Source organism: Aquarana catesbeiana, linkage group LG12 (assembly GCF_042186555.1).
Source record: "Aquarana catesbeiana isolate 2022-GZ linkage group LG12, ASM4218655v1, whole genome shotgun sequence".
In the NCBI taxonomy this organism is placed as follows: domain Eukaryota; kingdom Metazoa; phylum Chordata; class Amphibia; order Anura; family Ranidae; genus Aquarana; species Aquarana catesbeiana.
In genome coordinates, this window is record NC_133335.1 from 33599016 (window position 1) to 33622791 (window position 23776).

The 23776-nt window shown below is 40.9% G+C and overlaps 1 protein-coding gene across 1 annotated transcript in view; it reads right to left on the reverse strand.

Annotated features, from left to right (window-relative positions):
• Positions 1–23776, reverse strand: part of LOC141114077 (cadherin-like protein 26) — a 177405-nt gene that overhangs the window by 54306 nt on the left and 99323 nt on the right. Inside the window, exons 4-11 of the mRNA XM_073607538.1 lie at positions 22386–22544; positions 21301–21448; positions 20583–20749; positions 16097–16228; positions 13975–14160; positions 10452–10723; positions 9786–9928; positions 6003–6236 (exon numbers count right to left, since the gene is read on the reverse strand). Of these exons, the coding sequence (XP_073463639.1) occupies positions 6003–6236; positions 9786–9928; positions 10452–10723; positions 13975–14160; positions 16097–16228; positions 20583–20749; positions 21301–21448; positions 22386–22544 (1441 nt within the window). The remainder of the gene's footprint in view (positions 1–6002; positions 6237–9785; positions 9929–10451; positions 10724–13974; positions 14161–16096; positions 16229–20582; positions 20750–21300; positions 21449–22385; positions 22545–23776) is intronic.

The window sequence follows — 23776 nt, forward strand, 5'->3', positions numbered from 1 at the left end:
GCTAGCCGCGTACCAATTTATATCTAAAACAGGAGCGATGCTAAACCAACCTTTCCATTATCCAAACACTTTATAGTCAGGTTTCCTATACCCCTCTCGCTGCCACCTCCCAGCCCTTAAAGAAGATGTGATAAATGCTGGGAGGACAGCATTCCAATTATGTGACTGCTGTATTTGGTAGTCACAGTGGTCACATGATTGGAAAGCTCCCAATAGCAAGTATGCATCGGGAGCTTTCCGGTACCCAACGGGCATCTGTGCTGGAAGCATGCTCCCAGCACAGACAAAGGTTTACATAGGAATGCATCATATATGCAGCCTCTTTGCGTTGAAGCCCATCCGCCGACAGGCCGCATATGTGTACCTTTAGTGAGAACTGGTTAAAGGCAATTTTTTTTTTTTAAACAAACATGTCTATACTTACCTACTCTGTGCAATAGAATCGCACAGAGTGGGCAGGAACCTCCTTTTTTTGGGTCCCCCACCGGCACTCCTGGCCTCTCCTCTCTGTCCAGTGCACCCATGGAAAGCCGCTGCGTGCTCGCACGCGTTGCGTCCATTGACATAGAGGGACTTGGCCCGCCCCCACTCCGTAGTCACTGGCTTTAATTGACAACACTGGAAACCAATGGCTCCCCATGCCCCAGCAAAGCCAGCGAGACCTGGAAGTTAGGGGAGGAGCGATCTGCTGACGTGCACGGTGCTGGATCGAAAGGGCTCTCAGGTAAGTAAAGGGGGGCAGAGGCAATGCTGACACCTAAAGAATTTTTTACGCAAGGAATGCGTTAAGATAAAAAATATTTTGACTTTGAATACACTTTAAAGGTGTTGTAAAGTCTAAACATTTTAAGCATGGATGGAGTTATAATATTGCGGTTTTGTGTCCCCATTGGGTAGATTCCCTCCTCTATTGGTGGACTCTAAAATATTGGATTTTTCCATTTTTTTTTTCACTGTCACCAGAAGAGCAATAGAAGGAAAATCTAATAGGGCCACTTCTTCCAATGGCAGCTTTCTAAGAAAGGATTTACTTTAACCAGCTGTGGAGATTGGGTGTGCTACACATGCCCAAATAAATTACACAAGGTGTGTGTAGAATACTTTGTCCTTCTTCCCTGCTGCAACATTTTGCAATTCTCAGCTGTCAAAATGATAGCCAGTAGATGCTGTGTATAACAGCAGCTGTTACAGCCCTTCTGTGTTTTATAAACACTGTTCAGACAATTTAGAGATACAAAGCAACATTTGTTTTACTTTGTTACTTTGTTTAAAGCGGAGTTCCACCCAAATTTTGAACAATATCTGTATGTATTCTCTTCCTTGCCTAGATGCTGACATGCCGTTTAAAAAATTTTAATCGCCGTAATTACCTTTTATTTTTCTATTCTTCTTTGCACTTCCTGGTTCTCCTCCCATGGGAGTAGGCGTGTTTCTAGCCTCTCCCAGACTCCTGGGAGCTAGTCTCAGGCTTCCCAGGATGCCACTGAGCATGTGCGGGAAGGAGCGGTGAATGCTGGGAGCACAGCATTCACCACATCCAGGAAATAAATGCTTGTGGGCTTCAAATGCCCACAATGAAGATGGAAACCGCCTGCAGTGAATAATATATGTTATTCTTTCCAACGAAATCTGACACAGGTAGACATATTACACACAATATGTGAGTATGTAATGCTGAGAAGAAAAGTTTGTGAATGAACTCAAAAAAAAAAAAAAAAACCATAGATAGGTGGACCCCCGCTTTAAGTCCTGCTAGATGACTTTAGGCTGGCCCCTTTTCCAGGTATAGCTATGCAAGTGCCTATATTGTTTAAAATCCAGTAATACACGCTCACCGTGCTCTGCACATGCTCAATTACTGTCTTTTTAGGCACTGCTTAGTTTGTAAAGGACGATCTGTTGGCAGTCTTAAAGCAGAAATCAAACTCTCCTATCCTTTATAGCCAAGGAAGCTGCTTCTGTTTGACCTGCAACTGCAATGGTGCTGCACATTTCATCAGTTATGACCCCGTAAACTGTTGTTTTAAACTGTTAAAGCAGAGCTCCACCCAATCTGATTCCTCCACTCCTCCAGTGCCACATTTGGCACCTTTCGGGGGGGGGGGGGGGTGGAGCGGGTACATGTTTTTGATAGGTACCTTGTCCCCATTTCTGTCGGAACTGGACACGGTGAGGTACCTCAGAAGTCCGGCCCCGCTCCTCCTCCGCTGCAGAGCTAGTAAGAACGCAGCGCACTTCGTGCATGCACAGTAGGGACCCAAGCTGCAAGGCTTCACTGCTGGGATCCCTCAGTGGCAATGGCGGCGGCAGCATCATGGAAACGTCAGCTGGGGTGCGGACATCGCTGGATTCCAGGACAGGTAAGTGTCCTAATATTGAAAGTCAGCAACTACAGTACGTGTAGCTGCTGACTTTTACTTTTTGGAGGGGGGGGCGCCCCGCTCCACTTTAAATCGATGAGTTTAGTTCCGCTTTATGATTTACTTCTGTTTAGGGGCTCTGGGCTTCAGCAAAATGTAGCCTCAGCAAGAGGAAACTGGAGCAATGCTGAAAGCAATTTACAGCACACATTAATTCTGGTAGCATCATTATTAATGTGAAATGTATGTTCAATGATAAAGAGCCTGATTTATTAAGTGTTTATGGGTAAAGTTTTGCCTAATGCACGTTTTTTTTTTTTTTTTTTTTAATAAAATATATTGCTATTTAACTCCTTATTCTCCTTCTTCCTTTAGCTATTAATTTCCTGGTGATTTTTTTGTTGTTGTGTTGGTCGAGTTATTAATATTATCCCCTTTTTATTTATTTTTTTACAGTGTACTCTGAAGCTACATAATATCTCCTGAAGATGCCTAGAGGGTGAAACATGTAGAGAGTAGCTCTAAAGAATTTAGTTAAAGAAGAGCTATACTTGAAGCATGCTGGAATCTGGATTGCGTTTACTCTAATTTATTAATACAGATTTAAAAACACATTGAAAAAAAATGTTTAACTCTCTCTCTATGGTGGTGGTTAATATTTAAACTTTACTCTTTTTTTTTTAATTTGTACAGGTCACATTAGAAAAGAAAAAAAAAACAATTTCATATATAAATAACATAATATGCAATGCTGTGTTCTAGACTTATAAATTTAGTGGTTTTTTTTTTAAACAAAACCAATTTTAGAATAAAACGTATACTTTTTTATCTACAGAATCATCTTTTTCTAACACTGATCAAAGTAGAAAAAAAAGTTGTTTTTTTCTTTGGATTGCATAAAAATGTTGTATTTTTTTTTCTAAGACACTACCAAAAGAATGGCTTGTTGACTTATTTGCATGTATTACTTTGTTACAAAGTTATTGCTGAATAAAACCCCAAAAATGTTAAAATTGTCTTGGGGGTATGCTGAGGCGGGTAAAATGCGACTAAACAGAGCTTTTACTTACCTTTACGGTCTCTGTCCCTCGCCAGCATCCTCTTCTGGTTTTCATCCATCTTCAAGAACACTTTCCCACACAGGGATTGGGCCAAAGCTGTAAGCTGAGCTGCACATGAGCAGCTCCGTTTACAATGCGGAGAATGCCGTGAACAGGCGCGTGGATGTCATTTATTGCAGAAGAGACTTTGCATGTCTCTTCTGCAAGGAGGAGCCTGCCTGCTCACAATCGCATCGGTACTTTAGTTCCGTTTAAAGAGATTTCCTTGAACTTCCTGTTATATCTCCAGGAAAGGAGGAGAAAGTGGTATTAAGCCCAAAAACAAAAATGTGTTATATTGCAGCCTACCAATTCTTAGATGTGGTGGCTGCATTGGTTTTCTTTTTTCGTTTTCACCTGGTGATCCAGCCAGTGAGTGTTATTTTTTTCATCTTGCTTTAAACAGACCAAGCTGTCCAGACACAGCAGCAGTTAGAGGATTGGGGCAAACCATTTACCTCTGACAAGGGTACTTAAAGCGGCGTTCCACCCAAAAGTGGAACTTCCGCTCATTTGTCTCCTCTCCCCCTCCGGTGCCACAATTGGCACCTTTCAGGGGGGGGGGGGGACAGGATACCTGGTATCCTGTTCCCGCTCCCGGGAGTCCGAGCCGCGGCCCGTGACATGACCCCAGGGCTCCCTCCTCCTCCCTGTCGCCGGGTCAGTAGAAGAGAGGAGCGGGGCCTCGCGCATGCGCAGTAGGGTTCCCGGCATGAAGCCATAAGGCTACACTGCCGGGTTTCCCTTACCCGCAATGGCCAACATCAGCTGCGGTGCCGACATTGCGGGACTCCAGGACAGGTAAGTGTCCTATTGTTAAAAGCCAGCAGCTGCAGTATGTGTAGCTGCTGGCTTTTCATTTTTTTATTTTTTGGGGGGCGGAACTCCGCTTTAACAGTGGTCAGCTTCTTATTCATTTATGTAAAATAAATGAATAAAAAGGACAGTAATTGCAATTTTTTAATGTAACACAATATTTGCGCAACTCTTTATCGAACACACTTTGGGAAAAAAAAATATATAAAATTAATTTTAGTGCAAGCACGGACAATATATTACCCAATTTTTGGGTTGAATATAAAAGATGAGTTTGTCCCAAGTAAATGGATACCAAACATGTCTAGTCTTAAAATTGTGTGGGCTTATGATATCTAAAAAAAACAATGGTACCCCAAAAGCTCCGTATAGACAACGCTTTAAACTAATGAGCTGTAAATTCTTTTAGAGTAAACCGTGAACTATGGTATAGAATTATTACTCTCACTTTAACGTTCACAGAAATACCTCACATGTGGGGCAATCCCATGTTACATACCCCTTTTAGGTACGTTAGGGGTCTATCAGACCTCAATCAGACCTGGTTTTAGAGGTTTCTCTGGCTGCATCAAAGACAGGAGGGAGACTGAAAAAGTGACAAAATCATCATCGCTTTTGGTTTCATTCACTACAAAGGATATTGAGGAATAGATGTGCCTTGGTCTCATTTCACTTGGTATCCTGAAGCCGGTTAATGTTGTCCCGGGCACCTGGTAAGAGTGGGAGAGTCCAGGATCCACATAACGGAGGGGACTGTGGTGACCCGCTGTCAGGGCTGGGCTCAGCCCTTCCTTCTCTGAGCCAACCGCTCAGCTGTGGGCTAATTGCCAGCTCCCATCTCTCTCCACAGTTACTCAGCTGTTGATGATATCCTGCTCCTAAGTCCTGCCTACTTAAGCCATCCAGTCCAGAGGAGCTCTGCCTTCGCAACACAGAAACCTGTGTTTCTCTTGCGATCCTGCTCAAGACTTGCTTTGTTGACATCCCTTCTGGCTCCAGATCCTGCTTGCTGTTCCACTACATTGATCCCTGACTTCTGGCTTGGCTGACGATCCATTCCGGTTACTGAACTTTGGCCATGTTTTGACTACGTTTGTTCTTTTACTTTTATTATTAAACTAGTGTGATTTAACTGTACTTCTGTCTCAGCCTGATTCATGGTTTCTGACACCCGCACTGTAAAGCCTTTGGCAACTACCCAGCTACCTGGATTAGTTTTACTGTGCGGCCAGGAGCTTGCTGAGGAAAATGGGCACAAGCGGACGGCTGCTTCTGTCTTGGCTTTTTGCAAATTTTGAAGGTGTGTGTTATTATACAGTTCTACCTAAAGGCATATTTTATAACTTGGTCATACAACCTCTATGTACAATTATATGTACCAACAAATATGTACTGCTGGCCATCACACCACATAGTTCTTGGTATTCCTAAAGGAGGTTATTGAATTGCACCATTTGTGGTCATCTTTAGATTTGAAAACCACCATTTAGTGCAAAGGCCGATCTAAATGTAGGTGGAAAAGTGGAGTTGAGTTTGTTCCCACCACTAACTACATACTAAACCTTCACATCACAAAAACAAAAAATGTGATGTTTTTTTTCTACCTAAACTTGTGTCTATTGTGTTTATGTAAAACTTCAGACTATAAAGTTTAGTCAGAAAAAAATGTTTATGTGTGTGTTCACGTCATGGGATTTTTTGGTGCAATATAAATAAATATACTAACCAGAGACTTTCTCGACTTGCCACATTTGAGCCATACTTTTGGAATGATCAGCCAGATCAAACGTAAACGGCCCTGCAAACGGGTCTATATCTTTGTCTGTAGCCTCAATCGTGAAAGGAACATCAAGTTGATGATCGCATCTATACATGTAGGGTGTAGTCAGCTCCGGTGTGTTGTCATTTACATCAGAGATATAGAGGGATATTGTACCAGTTCCCGTAGCTGGAGGTTCACCTGTGCAGAAGTGAATGATGAATAGAGATTTTGTCTTTTATACCATTGCAATTTAAGATCACATTTGAAGATAAACTCAATAAAACTGTATTTGTTTTAGTATGGTAACTAGTAGCATGCAATGAGCTGAATGCAGAACATTTATTACCTTATGCTAACCTGTCCTGCTGTCTATGCCACCAAAATCCTCAGACTTGAGGGTATAGCATTGCTGAAAAGTCTTTCACATTCCACACATATGAGATGCTGGCGTCACTGCTGACCCCAATGTCACTGCAGGACACAGGGGCTGCTGATAGGAACCAATGAAAGCAGTGGGAGACCAGGCAACCAACACATCTGGAAGTGTGCTGGATGCTGAAGATCTTTCTCTGCTCTTGGCCATGGAGGCAAGAAGGACAGTGTTTACTTTGCAGGCAATGGCAGTATTCAGCTTTTTAAAAATCCCAACATATTTGCTTTAAATTACCGTATTTATCGGCGTATAATGCCGCGTACACACGAGCTGACTTTACGGCAGACTTGGTCCGGCGTACTGGATTTCGTTGGACAATTCGATCGTGTGTGGGCTCCAGCGGGCTTTGTTTTCTCAAAAGTTGGACGGACTTAGATTTGAAACATGTTTTAAATCAATCCGTCGAAATCGAGTCCGGTCGAAAAGTCCACTCGTCTGTATGCTAGTTCGACGGACAAAAAGCCACGCTAGGGCAGCTATTGGCTACTGGCTATGAATTTCCTTATTTTAGTCCGAATTCGACGGACTTTGGTGGATTGTGTGTAGGCAAGTCCATTCATTCAGAAAGTCCGTCGTAAAGTCAGTCGAAAAGTCCGCCGTGCAAAGTCTGCCGTAAAGTCCGCTCGTGTGTACGCGGCATAACATGCACTTTTTTCCCCTTAAAATCAGGGGAAAATCAGGGGAAAATCATGGGTGTGTATTATACGCTGAACCGCTGCCTCAGAGGGGAAGGAGGGAACGAGCGCCGCCAAAATAGACAGAGCCGAGTGTACTGTGTACTCTGCTGGGCTCGGCTCTGCTCGCAGTCACGCCCAGTCCCGCCTCCTAGCATTTACATCCCGCCATTGGACCGGTGTTGTGTCAATCATAGCAGCCGGGCCAAGGGGCGGGACTGCGGGATGAGCCGAGAGGAGCCGAGTACACAGGACATCTGGCTCTGTATATCTCGGCGGCGCAATTTAAAATACGATCATGCTGCAATTTTGGGCAAGGCTGCAGACGGACGCTGTTGGGCAAGGCTGCAGATGGACAATGATCATTCTGCAATGATGGGCAAGGCTGCAGATGGACACTGATAAGGCTGCATTGATGGGCATTTAAAATGTAAGGTTTTTTTACCTAAACTATCTTCCTAAAAGTCTTTTTTTCCTTAAACTTCCCTCCTAAACTTGGGGTGCGTGTTATACGCCGCCGCGTGTGATACGCCGATAAATACGGTACATCTCCTTTACAGAAATGTTAGTCTTGAACACACAAACTACAGTGTAAATGGTATCCCATACATGTTCCATTAGCTGCTCTAATCTGACAAAGAAGAATTTTAGGATTCACTAAAATATGCATGCATGGATACTGAGGGGAATTATGTGAACACTTGATTAATGAATGTTGAGGAAACCATATGTAACGTTACTTAAAGCGGAACTACACTGTATCTGTGCACCATAAACATGCTATTTAACCACTTGCTACCCAGGCCAATTCTGATACTTTGATCCTACATGTAAAAATCATCATTTTTTTACTAGAAAATTACTCAGAACTCCCAAACATATATGTTTTTTTAGCAGAAACCCTAGGGAATAATGCATTAAAAAAAAAAAAAAAAACACAGTAAAGTTAGCCCAATTTTTTAGCATAATGTGCAAGATGATGTTACGCCAAGTAGATACCCAATATATCACGCTTTGAAGTTGCGCATACTCGTGGAATGGCGCTAAACTCCGGTACTTAATAATCCCTAAAGGCAACACTTTAGAAATGTTTACAGGTTACCTGTTTAGAGTTAGAGGAGGTCTAGCGCTAGAATTATTGCTCTCGCTCTAATGTTTGCGGTAATACCACCCATGTGTGGTTTGACCGTCGTTTACATATGTGGATGCGACCTACGTATGCGTTTGCTTCTGCGCATGAGCACGGAGGCGCTTTAAATTTTTTTTCTTTTTTTTATTGTTTATTTTATTTTTCTATTTTGAAATTTTCCTCGTACTTTTTTGCCTATTACAAGGAAAGCAAACATCCCTTGAAATAGGAATAGTGCGTGATAGGTCCTCTTTACAGCGAGATCTGGGGTCAATAAGTCGCCTCTAGGCTGGTAAGCCTGAAAAAACAGAAAAAAAAAAATCCTTTCTTCCCAGCCGAGGAAGTGGCATTTTTTCAAATGCAGAGGCCGGGCTTGACATCATAACATTGTGTCCGGCCTTCGAAAGATCATAGAGGGCAGCACAGTGGTGTAGTGGTTAGCACTTTCACCTAGCAGCAATAGGGTCGCTGGTTCAAATCCCAACCACGACACCATCTGCCTGGAGTTTGCATGTTCTCCCTGTGCCTGCGTGGGTTTCCTTCAGGTTCTCCAGTTTCCTTCCACACTCCAAAGACATGCTGGTAGGTTAATTAGATCCTGTCGATAAATTGGCCAAATATGTGTATGTTGTATGTGTATGTGCTTGTAAGCATGTCGGGACCCCATGGGGCAAGGACCGTGCCATAACGCAGATAGACACCGGTGGCAAAAAGCGCCCTGAAGCGATTCAGTTCGCATAGGTAGCGCCATACAAGTCACTCATTCATTCATAGAGATGTCCATCTGGCCCACCAGATTCTCTATGGTAAACTTTCGGCATGCCCCGATTCTTTCTCCCTCTCGCCGATCGTACAGTGGAGGTTGGAGGGATGTTCCCTCTCGCTGCCTGTAAGAACGATCAAGCTGCTGAACAGCCGCTATGATTGTTCCTACTGTGCAGGGAATCGGCAGCTCTAAAAGATGATATCTGAATGATGCCTGTAGCTGAAGGCATCATTCAGATATCCCCACTCAAAGTCGACGACGTCATATGACAGCATTGGGCAGGAAGTGGTCAATTACTTTTTAATATTCAAACTCCCCAATCCATGTCTCCACGATGAGAAATCACTTTGAGAAACACCCGCTAGCATTTCTGGTTGTGGCAGTCTTGAGTAAGGGCAGATGATGCATGTAGCATGGACCTTCTAGAATCCATGCATCCATTAGCTCAGGTATGCAAACAGGAGAGTATGCTTAGCCGAGAAAACCCCCTCCTGAAGATTCCTGGGATGTATGACATCATTTGCCTAGGCCTGGAAACCAGGAAGTAATTGAAGAAATGTAAAAAATAAATAAATAAAAAAAAGAAAGAAGTCTAAAACAACAAGGTAATATTTGCTTTCCTATCTATATTAATGCTGGCAGCATAAGGATTAAAAATAGTTCATGTTGCTTGAGAGCGTGACGTTCCACTTTAATTATTTTCTCTAAAAAGACTAGTGAAAAAAAAATCCAAGGCCTTGCTTACCATCATCTATAGCATAGATCAATGCTGTGTATGTACTTCCATTAACAAAAGGTGATTCTCTGTCCAGTACTTGTGTTGTTGAAACAACTCCAGTATTTTCATCCACTGTCATCCAGCCTGCAGGATCTTGTGCTATTTTATACCTATCAAAACACATGGAAGATTTGAATTTATACTTGGAACTAAAATTCAATTTCCATCACTCCATTTACCCCTCGGTGCCCAAAGCAACACCTTTCTGCTACCACAACTTTTTTTTTTTTTTTTTTTTTAATGGGAATTTGCTTAAAGCACCAACCCAGCTCAGAAATGAGTGCCAATGAAATAAGCTTTTAGAGGATTGTGTTTCCACACAATGGGGCCTTTTGATTTCTAGGCACAGGACTACCATATCTAATGGTACGTTCTGAACCTGTATGGCACAATAAAAAATATGATAAATATACGGCCTTTTATATAAAAAAAAAAAAAAAAAAAAAAAAAAAAAAAAAGCAAAGCATTTAGGAGGCCGGAGTTCATTTCAGTGTGAATTGACGTTTTCAGCTGCTTATTCAAATAGTGCCCCTGAAGTCTCAACTGCCTCCAAGAACTGTAATAGTACCCCGGGTTGAACAGCACTACATTGGATGAGATCTTTTAGGGGCATTAGTATTTCGGATACTGTACCTGATCTTGTTTGGCACCCTGTCTGGGTCTGTTGCAGTGAAAGTCCCAAGGACTGTCCCCACCACCACATTTTCTTTTTCTCGAAAGACCTTAACATTAGGGGTGAAAACAGGAGCATCATTTGAGTCCAACACGGTGATTAAGACCGTTACATTGGGCGATGCGACTGCCTTGTCCATTCTGAGTTTTTTATTCTCACATGAAAAGTATGGTTCTTCATTCTCAACTGTTATAATAACCGTTTTTGTAGGTGTACCTTCAAAATCCAAAGGCTGCAAAAAAAAAAAAAAACACGTTATTTGGTCTTTAAACACAGAGACAAGGAAATAAAAGCATCTTCTTGGAAGTATTTGTTCAAACCACATAATTGCATCTATATGTTTGATTTCAAATAACTTGGTGATGAATTTGTCATAGTGAAGTGCATCTGTGTTGTTTAAGGAGAACATAGTAGGGCGGGATGCTTCTATTTGCTCATTTTTATTATGTTAATGTAAATAAACTATTATACATTATCAATGTTTTATGTGCTTGAAAAGTTGTCTGTGACTGCTAAAAGCAAAGTCTCACTGTGTGAAATGAATATAAATGTGTGATTACTTTTATAGGATGCCAAAGGTAAAGTTAGGAAATTACTCCTTAAAGAGGAAGTAAAGCCTCTTAAAAAAAAAAAAAAAAATACATACATAGCATACTAGCTCATTATGAATTACTTACCTGAGATCGAAGGCCCGGCATCGGCCCTTGTTCGCCTCCTCCAACGCTGCCATCTATCCCGGAGTGACTTCCGGTTATCGTGGCTCCAGCGCTGTGACTGGCCGGAGCCGCAATGACGTCACTTCCGTGCATGCGTGCTGGTGCCGCATGATCGCCGTTAGAAACAGCACGCTCAGTGCGCCTGCGCCCGATGTCTACGGCGCATACGCCATAGACTTTGGTGCCGCTATTCCTGCAAATATCTCCTAAACCTTTTAGGTTTGGGAGATATTTCTTGCACCTACAGGTAAGCCTTAATCTAGGTTTACCTGTAGGTTAAAGTGGTTGTAATGGGTTTACAACCACTTCAAGGCCTCTTTCACTCGGGCGGCTGTTCTGCCACTGTTAAAAGCATGTTTTGTTATTTTGAAATTCCAAGACTCCAGGCACAGCGACCACTTGCAGTTGTACATTGCGATTAGCAGCGATTTAGTGCGTTTACATGCGGCTGCGTTTAGCTGCGGTGGAACATTCATGCCATTTCTGATGTGCTTCCTGTTTTTCTCTCCTTGTTACCGCTACTATCCGCAGGTGAAAAAGTACACTGCGATTACCTGCGGTTATGTACAGATAAACAAAAACAGAAAAAAGGCGCCTCTAAGTGCACTATATAAAACTATTAAAATATCCCCAAAGGGATTAAAAACACTTTAAAGATTGATGGTGAAAAGAAATGCATCATGAGTGTGGAAGGTGTTCCGGCATTGGCTTGAAGAAAGAACCAATCAGTAGTTCCGAAACGTGTCCCATTCTGATGACCTCACTTTCGGTTTGCGGTCCACGCTGGTTGTTGGTCCCCTCCTGTTGACGTCACTTCCGGTTTCGCGCTCCATGCCGATTCGGACAGTGCGGCTGCTCCAATTGTGCCTCCAGAGCGGTGTCCTCACCCTGCTGACCCTCTTAGACGTTCTACTGCTGAATAGTGACCCCTGATACACACTGAGACCACTTTTATGTCGGATCACTTTCCACACTCATGATGCATTTCTTTTCACCATCAATCTTGTAAGTGTTTTTAATCCCTTTGGGGGTATTTTAATAGCTTTATACACTGCATTTAGGAGGCGCTTTTTTTCTGTTTTTTGTTGGCACTAGAGTCTGCTCTCCTCCTTGAGCGCTGCCCTAAGTGTTTAAAGATACTCCATCATTTTAAATTCCTCCACTTCCAATAAAGACAATAATTTGCTCAGTCCTGTTACTCAGAGCGCCCTTAAACATATTCTTCTGGTTATGCACAGATAGCTGCGCTAAAATCGGTCTTGGATGCAGTCAAATTTATTTTTTCTAACCGCACAAAACCTCATGTAACAAAACCTTTGCTAAACGCAGTGTGTGAATGGGGCCATAGGAAAGCATTGTCAGAGTTTAGGTGCGGTAGATTACTTCATCTATCCGCAGCTAAAAGCCGAATTCTATCCGCCCGTGTGAAAGAGGCCTTTCTATATCCTGTCCATCTCAAAAATCTGAGCATTTTGTAAAAATGTTTAACATTACAGAGCTAAGTTGGTGTGTCTGTCACAGATGTTCTGTGGAGACGGTGGAAGGAGAAAGAGGGATAAGGTGAGAAAACTTTCCTTCAAAAGATACAATAACTATATCTCCCCTTCTTTCTGCTGGCTTTGTTTAACAGCTCCCTGTTTCTTCTGACCAGTCAGAAGATCAGTATCGTTCACAGATTACACACTATCACATACCAGTACAGAGAATTAATTACTGAAAGTTGTCAATGTTTTCACAATATAGATCAGCCATATAAATCTTGTTGGATGCATATTTTTTGGAGTAATGTATATTGATGGGCCACTTGTGCCACTATTCTGTAATCTACTTCCTAAAAGATCCTCCTTTTCAGCAATTAAAGTGAACCTGTCCTTACCAAGGATTAAACTGACTTGGTATTGAAGAGCGGAAATCATTCTTAGTTGCATAGATAGTCACATAGTATGTGAGGTTGAAAAAAAGACACAAGTCCATCAAGTTCACCCTATGTAAATCCTTACCAGCCTTACCAAGGATTAAGCTGACTTGGTATTGAAGAGCGGAAATCATTCTTAGTTACATAGATAGTCACATAGTAGGCGAGGTTGAAAAAAGACACAAGTCCATCAAGTCCACCCTATGTAAATCCTTACCAAGGATTAAGCTGACTTGGTATTGAAGAGCGGAAATCATTCTTAGTTACATAGATAGTCACATAGTATGTGAGGTTGAAAAAAGACACAAGTCCATCAAGTCCAACCTATGTAAATCCTTACCAGCCTTACCAAGGATTAAACTGACTTGGTATTGAAGAGCGGAAATCATTCTTAGTTACATAGATAGTCACATAGTATTTGAGGTTGAAAAAAGACACAAGTCCATCAAGTTCACCCTATGTAAATCCTTACCAGCCTTACCAAGGATTAAGCTGACTTGGTATTGAAGAGCGGAAATCATTCTTAGTTACATAGATAGTCACATAGTATGTGAGGTTGAAAAAAGACACAAGTCCATCAAGTCCACCCTATGTAAATCCTTACCAAGGATTAAGCTGACTTGGTATTGAAGAGCAGAAATCATTCTTAGTTACATAGATAGTCACATAGTATGTGAGGTTGAAAAAAGACACAAGTCCATCAAGTCCAACCTATGTAAATCCTTACCAGCCTTACCAAGGATTAAACTGACTTGGTATTGAACTCATACCATGGTTACATAGATAGTCCCATAGTAGGTGAGGTTGAAAAAAGATACAAGTCCATCAAGTCCAACCTATGTAAATCCTTACCTTTACAATGTCCAGGATTCCATCATTGGTTTCTGGATCTGTGGTCAGGTTATAATTTTCATTCTCATTTCCAATTAATATTTTATACTTGGCTTTCCAGGCTGGAGTTTGCGGTGTATCCTTATCTTCTACTTTTAATCGCAGCAACTCATGCTTCAGTTCTCCCTCCCCCATCGTGAATTCGTACTGCAAAAGGAAGGTCCATTATTGGCATGGACAGATTAAATGTTGTTGACACAGCAGACAACACATTGGCAGATCTCCCACCCAGACTCAAGCAAAATAATTCGGTGCCCACCTTATTAGCTCTTTTTTTTCCTCCATGGAGAAGAGATTGCTGCTGGGTTTATCAACATGCTGAATAATTTTTGTGCGAGGACCACTTCCCCCAATCTGAAGTAGGCCTACACTGTTATTCCCTACTTACCAGGGCTGCAAAACGTCCTTTAAAAGGGAATTTTTTTTTAAAAAATGCAGCCAGTACTGTCAGTGTGTACCCTAACTGTAACAGAGAAAGCCCTGCTATCCACCTGGCTGTGTGGTGAGGCCTTGTATGCGATTCCGTATGCTTCCATCTGTGTATTTAGTTATTAACCAGGTTCTTAGCTTTAAATCTTTCCAACAGGGCATTTTTGGCTGCATAATCACTAAAGCCATCATTACCTATATAAACTGAAAAGGCATAACAGTGAGAGAGGGGAAATAAATGCACAATAAAAATTTTTCTCTTCTCACCCCCCCCCCCCCCCCCCCTTTTTTTTTTTTTTTTTTTTTTTTAACTAGGTGTATCATTTATGCACTGAGAGATATTATGAACATGAATAGCTAGGGAGGTTGGGGCCCTCAACTAGGGGGGTGTCAGAGCAAATTCAACTTTTATAATATATTGTATGTTAAGAGGGGAAGTGATTTTTACCTCTTTTTTTCCCCCTTCTTTTTTTCTCTTTTCTCTTGTTTTTTTTTTCTTTTTAAATAGAATATTTTGATATGTGTATATAGAGTTTTGGATATTCTGTAAATGTTATATATGGACATATGTCTTTGTCCTTAATGGACTGTTAAGCTGAATTCTAATAAAATAAAAAATATAATTATAACAACAAAAAAAACGGTAAAGGGCTACGCACAAGTGAAGTGCTGGGTGGTGTCAGAAGCAATCGGGTGGCTGCACAGCTGTATTACAAATGGTGGCAGCTAAAGGGTTAGGGCCTACCCTGATACTGTTTGGCTCCATCCCGATTATATATCAACATGTTATCCCACAAATATTAGACTGAAGAGTTAGATGTGATGGGCTTCATAATCACTGAACCCTTTGAAAAGCCTCACAAGTTATTTTTAATGTCTCGCCACCTAAACTCATAGGAGTTGCTTTACTAAAGGCAATTAGGCTGTTCTATTTGCAAGGGAATGTGCCCCAGAGCTTAGTAAATATTTCAGTGAAGTGAATGTTAAGTGAAGTTTCACATTGCAAAGAATACACAATCACGTGCAAGAAAAATTAATAAGAGAACAACATTTTTGTTTGCACATAATTGGATGATGGAAGTCAGCAGAGCTTCACCTCAATCGCTAAGCTTTGAGGCAAACTCCCTTGCAAAGGGCAACGTCTATTGCAAAGTGAACAGCCATTTTGCCTTGATTAAATCAACTCTATAGAGTTGCCAATATAAAATGAAAGGATGGCATTAATGCCAAAAGAGATGTATCTTAGTTATTAGAGGAAAATACTGATGGGTGAGTTACAGCAGATGTGCGGCGACTGCATTGGGTGGCTAGTCCAGCGCAGTCCTACTGCATGGACAAGGCAAAATGCCTTGTCTGCTAAGTGCCTGGTTCACATCACTGCGTTGTAGTGGTGTGCAGGCATCATGTGCTGAAAAATAAGTACTGCATGCAGTACTTTTTTTGCAGCACAGTGCGAGGCAATCCACTGCCTTGCACCATGCGGCTGGCAAGTGAACTTTATGAGATGTCTGCGTGTCGCTGAGCTCAGTGCATCATCACTGAACTGATTGTACTGCGCCACCAGCCAGGAAACCTTCTTAGCTGTAAGAAAAAAAATGGCTACAGATACACTTTAAACACCAGTGAAATGCCCCCCCCCCCAAAAAATACTCACTTTATCCCCACTAGTGAACACCGGCATATTGTTATTCCCATCCTGAATACGTATGTTAACAGTAGTTGAATTGGATAAAGACACAGGTCCATTGTCTTTCGCTCCCACAATTAGTCGGATGAAGTTTGAAGCCTGGAAAAGAAAGGTCATTAGACTACAGCTGGAACGTCTGCCACACACCTATATGCTTTTTTTAATGGCACTAGAAAAACTGGGCTGCTACATTGACCATTTCCTGAACTGGTGATAATTACCTTCTTGTGTGAGAAATTCTATTCATATGTTGGACATATCATCCAATTACAAATGGAGAGCAGGCTACAGATGGATATCATCGGATGTGTCATCTCTATACATCTATTCAACATGCATCTGGCCTCCAGGTTGTACAGTATTTTCACATTGAGTTTTTTATTTTTGTTATTTAAATCATGGACACATTAGATGCCTATTGGACAGTATTGGTTTTACCTTATCCCATATTTGTTTTTTTTTTTGGGTGAGTTTTTAGACAGATCAGGGGGCCAGTGATGGGAGCCAGGTTCACTCAGAGTTACGCTAAGTGCTTCATGGGCTTCTGGGAACATTTCATACTTGGAACAACAGGATGAACATGGTTCTATAGGCAAGATATACAGTATGACAATATACTAATCATCTGGGAGGGGCCTGAGAAGACTTTACAAAAGTTCATTGATCATTGTCACAGTAACTCCTTTAGGTTACTATGGCAAATTTCCATAGTCTAGTGTTTCCAGACTTGGAATTAGCATTTGATGCTGAAGAGACAATTTTATTTATACTACACTTTAAGCTCTCTTCAGGTAACTCATACCTACCATCCTCAATGGATTTGCAATGACCTTTAGGTCAATTTTGCAAGTTAAAGCACACATGCACTAAAGAAGAAGACTATGGGAAACCAATCATTACTATGAAGAAGAAATAGGATATGAAGCCAGCTGGGCCTTGTCATAAATGTAGACTTAAATTGGAAATAAAACTCAGCAGGCAGCTTTTGTTTGCAGGAGAGACATTCTATGTCTCTTCTGCAATAACACTTACCGGCCTGCTTGTAGCCTATTGGTTGCAAACTCCAGCTGTCCTAGAATGACAGACTGCCATGCTCATGCATAACAGGACATCATTCCCCATCTGGCCAATCAATAGGCAGAAAACCCGAGACCCAGAAGTAGCCGAGGAAAAGATAACTGTGGCCGGTGAGGTATTTAATCGCCGCATCGCTAGAATGAGGTCAGCAGTTCTGTGAGTTTACTTCCACTTTATAATGTAGTGTCAGGTCAAAAAGTCATAAAAAGCATGAGAACTATATAGTAAGGTAAATAGGACAGGGGCCACTATTTGCACAAAATTCAACAATAAGGCATCTAGAATCCAAAAGGACCCTTTTAAAGGAGGATCCTCTTTTTAGCAAAATGTTTGCCAGAAATACCTAGAGCAATAAAGAGAATACCACAAGACCTGAGGAATTTAGTAGCCCTAGGTAAAATAAGGAAACCATTGATTAAAAATAATAATGGTTTCATTAGCTCCGTTTAGCAATTTCATGTGCGCAGCTTGCCCCATATGTGGCACCAAAAGAGGACCAAGGTCGGATCAGATGTTAAGTCACCTGACATTAAACATTTCATCAATTGCAGGACACAATTTGTGTGCAAATATATGTAGGCTGCACCTTGCGCAGGGTCCACTTTGGTGAACATAAAAAGAACATACTTCAAGGCCCCTTAATTATTCCGCTCCTAGACATTTTATAGAAGCCCATAAGAATGACTGGAAAACTATTTGGGATTGAGGCTATATTGAGAGCTTTAGATCTGGGCTTCCGACACCAATTGGTCTTTTGGCAAGAGACTTATTGATTTATAATATTAATTTGTAATTCCTTTGTTTAGCCAAAAGACCACAATGCAAAAAATAGGATACCATATATAAAAGTAGATGACATAGATGAAAATTAAAAAATAAATAAATAAATAAATAAAAAGTGTTATCCCACACTACCTCAAATGACATATAACTGGGCTAATAGTGGGTGAAATATAAATGTTATACGCAGTGCTGCTCCAATAAACAATAAACAGTATATGGTAAAGTGCCTACATAAATATAATCAATATCATAGGACTAATTAACAATGTAAAGTGCTCAGTGCAATTTTAGTGCAAAACAAATAAAGTGCACTCATATAAAGTCCATACATCTAGTCATATGGTGTGTTGAACTTGTGCAACTTATACAGTTGGTGTAGATCTTAGTCACACTCCTGGGTTCCGACTGACCAACAATAATCTTTTATCACTTTTTTTCCACTGATATGTTATAGACTTCAGGTATATCCTATATTCAGATATGACTATCACCTTCCAGATACCAGAAAGAACATGAGAAACAAAAAGCCCTGTCTTCAAAACAGGTCACAGATACTGGTAAAGGGTTAAGGATAGCTGCAATCTTTCAAAGAGAATGGCTACTCTTAAAATGAGTTGGGAAGGCAATAGTCATCTCTGAATATAGGATATACCTGACCTCTATAACATATCGGTGGAAGAAAGGTGATATTTTCACCCGTACACAGAATACATCCAGCAGTCCTAGTCATTGACAGGAGGCGATATTCCAACCTAAATACCAAGTGCATTTAAAGATTATTGTTGGTGAGTGGGGACCCAGGAGGAGAGCACGGAGTGTCACCAAGATCTACACCAACTGTATAAGTTGCATAAGTTCAACACACCATATGACTATATGGATGGACTTTATATGATTGCACTTTATTTGTTTTGCACTAAAATTTCACCAAGAACTTTACATTGTTAATTAATACTGATATTGATTATATTTATGTAGGTACTTTACCATATACCGTTTATATTTTTTTGAGCAGTGCTGAGTATAACATTCATATTTCACTCACTTGGGTTATTTACCTTGCACTACAGCAGCAGCCCAAAGTACACATTTGCATTGTTATTTAATTTTATTTATTTTATTTACAATTGTCCCTATAGTGAGGGCTTTTCCAAAATTTACTCTTATGCCCTGTACACACGATCGGACATTGATCGGACATTCCGACAACAAAATCCATGGATTTTTTCTGACAGATGTTGGCTCAAACTTGTATTGCATATACACAGTCACACAAAGTTATCAGAAAATCCGATCGTTCTAAACGCGGTGACGTAAAACCTGTACGTCGGGACTATAAACGGGGCAGTAGCCAATAGCTTTTGTCTCTTCATTTATTCCGAGCATGTGTGGCACTTTGTGCGTCGGATTTGTGTACACAGGATCGGAATTTCCGACAACGGATTTTGTTGTCGGAAAATTTTATAGCAAGCTCTCAAACTTTGTGTGTCGGAAAATCTGATGGAAAATGTGTGATGGAGCCCACACACGGTCGGAATTTCCGACAACAAGGTCCTGTCACACATTTTCCATCGGAAAATCTGACCGTGTGTACGGGGCATAATAGTGGGTGGCCGCATCCAATCTAATCACTGAAGCACCAGCACTTTTTATTTCGATCCTATTGCTGGTGAGTCACTTAATGCAAGCACTAGCACCTGTCATCTAGATCACATTTTTGAGAACCACTAAATGAACTGCACTATATGATTTTAAACGTTTAAGGACTTATTTGAAGGACAATACTTTATTTGTTTTGCACTGAGCATTTTGTTTGGAGGAAGATATACATGCAAAAGCACTTTAATGATGTAGATGAAGATCGCACACATAGCAACAGATCATACAAGGATCAAGATAAAAGAAAAGCGGTATATAAAGTGGTTTGGCATCAAAGGTTTGCATTATGTAAAACAGTTCAAAAAAGTAAGTAACAAGAATTACCCCAGAAGTCAGGTAAGTATCAACAGTAGAATGTAGGGCACAAACACCAGAGTGCACCTGGTTCCCGGATATCAGAAACTATACCAAATATAACATGGCGTAGCGGACTGGGTCAAACATAATATCCACAGGAGGTAGCTGGGCTGGATAAGCCATCAGGCATAATTTAAGGGGGGGAGAGGGATCAGGATAAAGCAAAGGAGAAAAGAAAGGAAGATGATTCGCTCGGGGAGGAGGTCAGGCACACCACCCTTCACTCGGTATATATGAAATATTGATAAGGTCTTCATGTCAACCAAAAGGCTTCATCTGTGTTATGCAGGATTGCTGTAAAGTCCTCCATGCTTCTGAGTTCATTTACTTTGGCAAATCACACGGATTTAGTCGGCGGGCGCGTGTCCTTCCACCGAAGTGGAATGCAGGCTTTCACCACGCTCAGAAGTTGAATGGTCAGAGAGGAATTATATTTCCAGATAGAATTAAAGAGACCCTTCTACTTTTTGTTCATGTTGATTCTTGTGTGGCTATTTTGTGACTTTCCCAGGTTATGCAGAACTAATATTAATGGTAGTAATAATAGTAAGAAGAATAAGTCCTGTGAATAACCCACCTCATAATTCAAGCATCCTTCCCCACGAATCAGACCATTTTTAGGATCAACAGTGAATTTGACATTTGGAAGATCAGGTATCTGTCTGATTAAGTAATAAGAAACAGCAGAATTCGGGCTGTCTTCTCTGTCATCGTCTGTTGCTGTGACATGCAATATTGGACTATCTGAAATTAAAAGGGAATTCTATCTTAAACCATTTTGTTTAACCAGTTCAGTATGGTATATTTAAATTTATTTAAGGTAAGCTGAATTACACAACAAGGACCAGTTTGGTATAGATATCTTCATTTTTGAAGTTAAACCTGGTCTCCATCTGGCACCAAAGCTATAAAAGGGTTTCTGAATGATTAAACTGAGGCTGCAATGAGCTACCAATATGCAGGCTCCAGTCCTTTCATTGGCATCCCAACGTCACAGCCTAGAGAGTCACTGACTTGGGAAAATCATTCAACCAATGAAGTGTTACAATTCCAGCGCCTATCCTACACGCGCGTTTCAACACAAGGACTCACTAGGTAGCAAAGCCAGAATCAAAATGAAAGCTTACGTCTCTTTAAGGAGAAATACAAGTATAATTTTGCTGAAATTGTTCTAAAGTGTTTGGGTGGTCTTTGCAAAAAAACTGTACATTTTTCAAATCCTAAAAAAAATTAGGTCTAAAGAGTCAGCCCACAAAGCAAAACATTTTTCATTATGGTAATATTGTCATACTCACCAAGGTTGGTGGTCTCCTTCAGTGAGAGATTATACACAGTTTGAGAAAATCTGGGGGCATTGTCGTTTTTATCCCTCACTTCCACATTAAAAATGAGAGATTTGTCCAAAACCTGTCCAGTTAATCTATCAGTAGCATCAAAACGCACCTGTACAGAAAACAATGAGGGTAATAAACGGGAAATACACGGGAAACAGACTTGGTTAACATATGGCCACAAACATTTATAAAATAATGATCAAGCAAAATGTCAGGGCTGGGCTCAGCCCTTCCTTCTCTGAGCTGGCCGCTCAGCTGTCGGCTAATTGCCAGCTCCCATCTCTCCACAGTTACTCAGCTGTTGATGATATCCTACTCGTCAGTCCTGCCTACTTAAGCCATCCAGCCCAGAGGATCTCTGCCTTTGCCTTAGTCAACATCACAGAGATGCTCTCCTGCATTCCTGTTAAAAGACTTGCTTGGCTGACATCCCTTTTGGCTCCAGATCCTGCTTGCTGTTTTACTAAGCTCGTCTCCGGCTCCCTGAATTTGGCTTGTCTGACTATCCGTTCCGGTTCCTGAACTCTGGCTATATTTTGACGAAGTTTGTTTCATTTACTTTTATTATTAGAGGAGTCTGATTTAACTGTACTTCTGTCTCGGTCTGATTTCATGGTTTCTGACACAGAATGATGACAGATGATGATTGCCTCATTGTATTTGCTGAATCTAAAAATTGTCACATTTGAAGCAGGATCACTGATCTGTATTACAATATGATAACATTAGTCATCGATTTAATTTTAATGGTCAAGTGTTAAGGTTTGGAAGTTAAAGCTAGATCATACACTAAATAATTGATAATGGCAAATATCGTGTCTCGTATTATGCCAATCTATATAAAAAAAGCTCAATTTGACCAATTTATACAGAAATCACAAGATTTGCAGTTCGACAAAACCTGAGCATGTTACTGCCAGATGCCTGGCAGCAATCCTACAGAACATGTTTTATGGGCTGAAATTGGAATTGTTCTATATTTAGAGTGTCTCATTGCCTAAGGGCAGTTTATTTTGAGATATATGCCTTGTGGTAATCATACTCACAACAAACAGGGGTGTCTTCTCTCTGTCGATAGCTCGCTTCACAAAAACCTCCCCATTGAGATCGTCGATATAGAACAAGCCTTTCTCCGGGGCTTCGTCCACTCCAGGACCACTGATCAGATACTTGATGGAGTAGTTTTCTGCCCTGTCATTGAAGAGCTAGAAACAATGCACAGTTGTGAGCACAGCGCATAAAACACAGCCAAAAATGTTGAATGAGGATTCTGGTTCCATCACCCTCTTCCTTTACAAGAAATTTCTCCAAAATCTCACATACAGATTAGGTAAACCCCAAGAATGAATGTCTATTTGCTACCCTTTAGTATGTTAAATATATCAACAGAAGTGCTTTGTTATCTTAATACTGCAAATAAAAAACATGTTGTTCCTGCCAGAAATCTTGTAAGGTGGTAACTTCTTGGATTCTTGGTATCCAAGATACTTTAAAGTCTAAGACTGGCCATACTTAGATCAGTTTTTGGATTACCAGCGGGCTGATCGAAAAAATACTGAATAGACTCCCCCATCCACACAAGCGAGCTAGATGGTGGAACCCTCACCGCTATGTTATTGCATTCTGACAGTGGGGATTCTTCTGCTGTACAGAATACACTGCATGCAATTGAATGCAGCTCTGATTGAAGAAAAAAATTCTAAGCTGGTTTGTGAGAAGACAATAATTAGATCAACTGCTCTGGAATGGAAATAGCCATAGATGGCTTGAGCTTCAGCTGGTCCTTCCTGAATTTTGATCAAACTATGACCATATGACTATAACTCCAGGTTTAAGTAAAAATAGTTTGGTTGGAACAAGTTGGTTCAAACAAACTTTTTCCTTCTCTAAAGACTGTGTGCACTGTATAAACTGTATGCAGCATCTGCTACATACAGTATAAAGCCCTGTGTTCTGACAGCATTACATAGACTTCTGTAACAGAACAAAACGGAGTTGTGCTGAGCCATTCAGGGGAAGCCTTGTATTTTATGAATAAATACAAAGTATCCTCTGGCTGAGGTGAAAATAATGACGTCATCCATATTACAAACAATAAACCCCATTTGGTTTCCATAGAATTAGGGTTATAAAAATATAATTGGCAGTCCAGTTATAACAAAGGGACAACAAAAGATCCGGTAGTTGGAACACTCATGTGTACAATATCAGGAGAAAGATGCAACAGATTGCTTTCACTATTTACTGTCTGTGGGACACAGCTATAGATGTTCCCACTACAGGTAAAACCTAAGAAAGGAATATTATTGGTACACGACAATTTGCTTAGTTGCATACAGTAACAGGTCAGTAAAAAGAGTAATACCTACTCCTCACATGACATCTTCATAATGCTTCCTGTTTCCATATTTATTTATTTTTTTTATGTAACTATGTA